This window comes from Schistocerca nitens, chromosome 9 (genome assembly GCF_023898315.1).
Source record: "Schistocerca nitens isolate TAMUIC-IGC-003100 chromosome 9, iqSchNite1.1, whole genome shotgun sequence".
Lineage (NCBI taxonomy): Eukaryota > Metazoa > Arthropoda > Insecta > Orthoptera > Acrididae > Schistocerca > Schistocerca nitens.
Window position 1 is genome coordinate 346,498,234 of NC_064622.1, and position 7,643 is coordinate 346,505,876.

The 7,643-nt window shown below is 39.4% G+C and overlaps 1 protein-coding gene across 2 annotated transcripts in view; it reads left to right on the forward strand.

Annotated features, from left to right (window-relative positions):
* The window catches only part of LOC126203293 (E3 ubiquitin-protein ligase MARCHF8), a 78,251-nt gene extending 73,054 nt beyond the window's left edge, over positions 1-5,197 (forward strand). For both annotated transcript variants that reach the window (XM_049937552.1, XM_049937553.1), the window contains one exon: positions 4,574-5,197. In XM_049937552.1, coding sequence (XP_049793509.1) covers positions 4,574-4,792 — 219 coding nt within the window. In that variant the 3' untranslated portion in view covers positions 4,793-5,197. The remainder of the gene's footprint in view (positions 1-4,573) is intronic.
* The last annotated feature ends 2,446 nt before the right edge of the window (positions 5,198-7,643 follow it).

The window sequence follows — 7,643 nt, forward strand, 5'->3', positions numbered from 1 at the left end:
TGACACATTTTCTGGTATCATAAATAGAAATTGGAGGAACAGAGAGTGAATGAACTTCAAAAACACCAGCCAGGATTTGTGCAATGTCCCTTCTCCATATGGGATTAGAATGCTTAACAATGCCTGTCTATACAGTTACAGCACCATTCACTATTTAGTGTATCATGTTGCAACATATAAACATTAGATCTTCAGTTACTTGTGTACTCCACCTCACAGGAAAATCCTTTTTGACCTTTACAGTAAAATTTGTTTTAGGAAAACTACCCCCAACTCATGTTGTAATGATCTCTCTTCTTAAACTGAGGAAGAATTCTACATCTCTCCAAGTAGTCATGGCAGCGTTACTTTGATGAATTGTGTAGAGAGGACTCTGGAATGCATTTTGGCCCATTTTATGGTACAGATTTTCAAAACTTGGAGATGCTTCAGCTGCTTCCTCTGTGAGTTCAGTAGATATCAGTCAGCTCTTGATGATGATATCCAGCTGGAGGCAATGAAATACGAAATAACACCTCATTGTTTTTTTCCAGCATTAGGAAATCTTATGCCGCCACTTGAAGCTTTAATATATGGTGTCAGTTTCACAGCTGAGGTTTTTGTTGATGGCTACCGGCATTTCTAAACTCTTTCATAGTTGATCAGTACTTCTACTATAGAGATGAGAATTTCCTTTCAGATTGTTGTGATGAAATATTAGCTGTAAAGAACATGGTCCATTGTTATTTGTAGAAGAATTTTCAATCAATTGTGAATCTGGAGTTTACTCTGGAAACTGCAGAAAATTAGTTTCTATTGACTTTTTGAAAATTGAAGTAGTTGACAAAGAGGACAGGGACAAATTTTGTGTTGCAAAATAGTAGTAGGCTTCAATATTACTCGTTCTTATTACATATACACAAATGTTTCTGTAAATTGGTTCTTCTATAAGTAGAAATTCGATAGTGCTAAATAAGACTTTCTCTTCGCTCATGGACCTCTGGGTTATGGGCCCAGCACGCTTCCACAGTGCAACTCTGCTCCAGTGAAACACCCTGCTAAACCCGCAGGACAGGACAGGTAGTTGGAATCGTGGAAAGGGGCCAAAATGAGCGGCTGTCAGTTACACTCGAACACATATAATTTTATTTATTTGACCAAACGTTACAGTACAAATTCTTGAACTTAGTTGTCGGCTGAATACGCCACACTATCTTATGCCTTAAGGGCACAACCACTTTAATGTAATTAAAAGAAAGAGAGAGAGAGAGAGAGAGAGAGAGAGAGAGAGAGAGAGAGCTAAAAGCCATTATCTCAAAATTCAGACACACCTAAAGAAAATATTTGGAGGGCAGAAGGCCTCACGTTAAGTAAGTTCTACAATTTGGCTGAAGGCCCAAAATCTTAACACTTCAAAAGCAACAACTTTAATTTAAAGACGGCTGAAGGCCCATGTTTTAAGACTCAAGGTAAAAATTAAATAAAAAAAACACAAGGCAGAAGGCCTTATCTTCAATTAGGACGAAGACCCCAAACGATCTAATACTTGACAAGCAAGGAACTTTAATTTTAAAATGGCCGAAGGCCCATGACTTAAAATACCACAAAAAACAATTCAACTTTAATTCAAAACCATCAGCTATGAGCCATACAAATACACACAACAGAAAATAAGAAAAGGCAGTGCAGGTAACAATGCTCAGAAGTTTCAGGGGCCACCCAGCACTTGAAACACTAACGATCACTTAGGTGAGACAGGCAGTCAGCCCAACCATTCTCGATCCGACGACACCCCAACCAACAGGTAGTCAACGAACCCACTAACAAGGTAACTTGCGCTCCACTCGACCAGCACACAACCGGGAGTTCAATGCAAAATGTAAAGGGCATGGATGCCCACAACCAGGCATACATTAAGCTGTCAAACTACACACCGTGCTGGACAGCGAAAACATGGTGAGGAAAGGACACTGCCTGAATTTACGTCAACAGCCAGATCAGGTAACTGAAACGTTAACGGCCACAAGGCAGAAAATGCTGCTGGTACAGTTCAATTGCAAATAACCAAATACAGTAAGACTCCACCGGATGGAGGCTAAACCTTTGCCAAATCAAACACATATGTTGTTGCTAGCGGGAATGTCCCAACAGCCAACAACAAGAACCAGACGGCACAATGCGAACAGTCTTGACTTGCTGATAAATTAAAATCCAAACTCAGCTTTCGTGTCCAGGGTCGGTGAGCCAAATACCTCGTAGCAATGGGAACAACCCCCACACTCAGACACTGCCCCAGCCAAACTACGCCCCGCGGAGATTTCCTCACTGCTTCATGCCAACTGACTGACTGCCACACATCAGCACGGAGACAGCACTAAAATAACTGAGCAGTCGACATCACAAGCTACACACAGTTTCACGAACACTTGCACAAAGGACTATACAATACTAACAGCAGTGACTGTGCAATAACAAGGACGAATCACGAGTCAGCACATGAAGGCAACCCATAAGCGATCACCGGCCAGCGTACACTTCGTCCGACAAGACAACCGACCGATGACCAACCAAGGTGGTCTGCACTCAATTGACGTTTATCGGCAACCATTGGGCGAGTCATGGCTGTCCGGACCTCACTGCAGCCATGCCCCGACTGTACTCCTGCCACGTCCTGAGTCAAACACTGCCAGGTCTGAACTGTACTGCTAGCGCCTCCCAACTCACTGATAGATCCGAACTAACTCCGAACACACGACAACTGGGAAGTAATAGCGGTCGGCAAAGATAATACGCCAGGGCTTATATCGCTAAGTGCCGCTGCTCCCACTCGGGGAGGCAAAGCAGCAACTCAGTGATAACAGAAATTGAAACTAACATAATGAGGTGGCAGTATGGAAAACACACACACAGGATGGAAAATAAGAGATGGCGCAAACACTAGCCACGCACGGTTCAGGGCTAAATCTGGACTGTAGGGAGGGTGGGGGACGCACTTCATGTTGACTTTTGCAAGATTTTCAGCTACAACATTGGCATTATGTGACCACGCATTATCGTGGTGCAGCATCCAGCCTGCGTCATGGAAATGTGGTCTTTTGCACCTGATATGGACTTGCAATGTTTTCAGGGCATCCCTGTAGTATTGTTCAGTTACTGACATGTGTGCAGATACAACATGCTGATTAACCATTCCATAAATATCAAAGAATGAGATGACCATAACTTTCCCAGCAGAAGCAGCCACTTTTGCTTTTTGGGAGGTTGGTGATGAAGGTTATTTTCACACTGAGCTTTGCAGTTTGCTCTTAGGGTCAAAATGATGTAGCCAAGTTTCATCAGCAGTGATTACATTTGAAAGAAACTCCGGGTCTTCCTCTGACATCAACTTTTAACTGCACGCAGACCTGCACACAAATGTCCTTTTGTTTGGGAATCAACAGTCTTGAAACCCATCATGCACAAATGCGTGTCATGTAATTTTTCTGTCACCAATGTGTGGGTGGCACCCAATGAAATGTTTAGTATTTCAGAAAGTGATCTTAAGGTAATTCGTCGATGCCCTCTCACAATGACAGCAGTAGTGTTGATGTTTTCTTCTGTAAGAGCGGTAACTGGAGCACTGGGTCCACCTTCCTTTGAAATTGATTGTCTCCCCTCTTTAAACATTTTAAACCACCTTTGAACTGTGCTGTAGGGAAGAACAGACTCTCCATAGGCCTCCAGTAACATTATATAGGCCTCAGCTGAAGATTTGTTGAGACAAAAGCTGAATTTCAAAGCTGCATGTTGTTCCTCACCTGTTACCTCCATTGCAGCAGTAGGTGATACTGAACATGTCTGACCTTGCCTGCCTCTCACAGGTGGGAACCAGGAGTCCCAACAATTGATCAGCCCTGATTTCAACAATTGTAGTACCAAAAATGTTCACCAATACTACTTTTCAGACTGATAGAGGTGTTGGTGAATGGTTTCTCATTACCAGTATAGTTGAATGCTTCTCTCAGTTGGTATTTTTTTTTTTTTTTTTTTTTTTTTTTTTAAAAGACATAGCCAGTTTCCTTTCACACCCTCCCCGATCCTATCTTTTGCTCTTTCTCTAATTACATTGTCATTGACAGGATATTAAATCCTCCCTTTTAGCCAGTAGTTTGCATTTATGTTATTAGAGAAGAGTACATATTTGTGGCACATACTTTTGGAGAAGGGATGAGCAATTCAATGAAAAATGGAAGTGTCATATTAGAATACTGAGTTCTGTAATTCTATGTATGGTGTAAGTGTGGTAATGCACAAATAATTCACAGGAGAAAGGGTGTGGTGACAAAGATCTGCCTCTGTAACTGAGTGGTCAGAGTGGCTGACAGCCATGCAGGAGACCCAGATTCGATTCCAGGCTGGGTCGGAAATTTTCTCCACTGAGAGACTGGGTATTGTGTCATCCTCATCATCATTTCATTGTCATCGATACACAAGTCGCTGACGTGGCGTCAACTAAAACGACTTGCAATAGGCGGCTGGGCTACTCCAGATGGGGTGTCCTGGCCAATAATACTGTACAATCATTTCATTTCTATCTTTTTTTTATTTCCCTTAGGATGCTGGACGATCTACAGCAACACCAGCTGTAGCATCCCTTAGTGCCAGCAGCAGTGAGGAATCATTCCCTTCACCATCGACACAACTTCTGAAGATGCCGGTGTCTCCAGAGCGAGCAGCGCGGGGAAGGACAGCTACCGGTCCACAGGGTCGATCACTTGGCTCACAGTCTCCACTCCTTCACGATGATGGCAGTGGTGCCAGTGGATGCCAGTGAAGACTGCCAGTGCTAGTCTAACAAAATTTCATATCCAGTAACAAGTCACTTATGTGAGTTAATTCTTTTAAAGAAACTGTGGAAGTGTCCTCTGAATTTCTTTTGTGTGCATCACAGCAATGTGTCAAAAAAAATTACGAAGTCCTCCAGGCCCGTGTACAAGCAGGAGACATTGGTGTAACTGATTTGCCTTTTTAAATCGTGCCTGAGTCATATTCTACATAATGATTGTCTGTTGTTAATTGTTTGTAGTCCGCAGTACACCTCTTTAAATTTTCTGAAATTTGTATGTGTTGTAGAAATTATAACATTGAGTTATATGTAAGCAGAGTGAGAAGGTGGGAAATGTAGGTTAAACTTGTATGCAAAATGAGGTGCTAATAATAAATAGTCATATATTAGAAATCGCAAGAATAAAAGACTTGTGGCTGGGAAGTACACGCATCTATAATGAGGCCTAAATCTGACATTTTACTGACATAATTATTATTTGTCAGGTACAAATGAAAATGTTCCAGCAACAAAAATAAAATTATCTGAAAATATTTCCAGCTCAGATTATCTTCAATCAGTCATAGCAATCCCACTGCTGATAACACAATCATGTCTTAAATTATTAAATAGTTAAGAAAATTATTCTGAATGTAAACTCTGAAAGTCCTGTCAAAGTCACTATTTATTGTAACCAGTAGTGAGTAAACATTTCACAATCACAGAAATTGTCTCCACGAGGCCATGGCATTGTTGTGATGAAATAAAGATCGATTAATATCTTTCATGCTGTCCTGAAGCAAGTTTCAGATGATGTTCACTAAGAGCTGATTAGAAAATCAGGTAGTAACCCTACATTTGAATCGTTCCACATCTTGCTAATAGAAAATGAAGGACTAGCACTTGTAATTTTTAAAGCAACTTGAGTGTTACTAGATAGCATACAGTGGGCACCAGAGGTTCTGCAGATATTCTGGATCTTAGTGAGGAACTATAAAGTAATGTAAAAAACACTTAGGCAGAAGTGATTTGCCTTTCAGAGAATTACAATGTATCTGAAGAGTAGGACTTGCGTTAAAGATATTGGGAAAAATTTATTGCAAGATAAATGGAGGATCTTCTAGTGTCATTGTAATTGCAGATTATTAGTGCAAGCTCAGGTAGCAGTGGCACTAGTAACATTAAGTATATTTTAAAAACTTGGACGGATTATGACACAGAATAAAGTTTCCTAAATTTATTTTTAGAATTAGCAATCACTGAATTTGTGGCAGATGAAAAAGTGAAGCTAATTTTTGTTGTTATCTACACATTCAATGAATGTGTACACAAAAAGTGAGAAAATGTCAAGGAATTGTAATTAGAACTGATTAATTGACAATTGTGAACAATGTTTTTATCTACTCCATCTTGAAAGGATGGAAATTACTGACATGATGGCATATCCATTATTTACATATATGTTAAGTATAACTTTGTTATATTCATATTATGCAACAACCCCTTTTAAAATAATATTATAGGACAGTGATGAAATGATGGAGAAAGTATAACATAATATGCACAACAGTAAACATTAAATATATGAAGCTACACAGAAATATAAATACAAGGAAGTCAAGATTATACAGTGTTCCCAGTCCACTGCTTTGTAATATTATTTGTAAAACCTGCTTTGCATAAATATGCAAAGTGTACTAGTTGAATAGGTGCTAATGGTAAAAGTGTAGTGTCAAGGTAGTTCCACATTCGTAAGGAAATTTTTTGTGGAACATATTTGCTTGTTACTGGTGTGAAACTACTCACTGATTTTGAAGTATATGTATGTGAAAAATAGTGATAGGTGTGCTAAACTGAGGATCTTTAAAAACATGTTTTTGTATGTTTTTAAACTTTATTTTGTTTGAGTACTGCTGGAAGAATATGTTTTAGATTTCTTCCATACTCAAAAATACTAGCTAATAACATTAACAAGTACTTATACAGGACAAAAGTGGAAAAAAGACTGAAATTATTAATTTGTGGTACTTAATCTGATTGTCTGTGATGTAATATAACATAATTTTGCTGAATGTCAGCGGGCTGTTAAGAACATTTTTTGTCTTTTGAAGACCTTGATTTTTATGAGGGAACATCAAGAACATGTTTGTTGGATTAAATGTTTTTATATTGAAAAGAGTAATTAAAAACCTTAACTTAGGTCAGCCCAGATTTCCTGTTTTTTAAACTGACAAGAAAATAACATCAAAAAGCTACAGATAATGTTTTAATGATACACAGTATCCATTTAGCTGGATGAATCCTCATTTTCTCCCCTGAGCCGCCTCCTGTTCTCTTTTCCTGCAACATTAGTCTGTCAGTGCTTGCATCATTCTGCAGCTGCCTGTGTGGCTAGTGTTGATGTGTTTTCTAGTAACTCTCGTTCCTGTAATATTGTCATATATTCACTAATCAACAAACATTTGCATCCCAGTGACACAAAATGGTTATGGGAGATGGGCACTGGTGACCTAGGAGTCAGTAGGTGCTTGATGAACAATGAGATGATCCTCACATTTTCATGTAATCATGATATTGTAAGTGGCATATCATTTGGAAAAATTCCAACCTTTCTTCCCTTTCTTTGAAAGATGTGGCTCCTCTCAGTCTCACCTCATTGTTGAAAATCATAAAGTGATCTCTGGAGATGTAATATTTTTGCTGTGAATTCAGGCTGCTGTTTTTGAAGTCAGATAGTGATTGCACACTTCGAGGAAGTGGAGATACATATGTTCTTGCTTACCATTCTTTCATAGAAAATACCACAATACTTGGTCCCACTATTTTCAAACTCCAAGTACTTTATGAATGTGCAACTTGT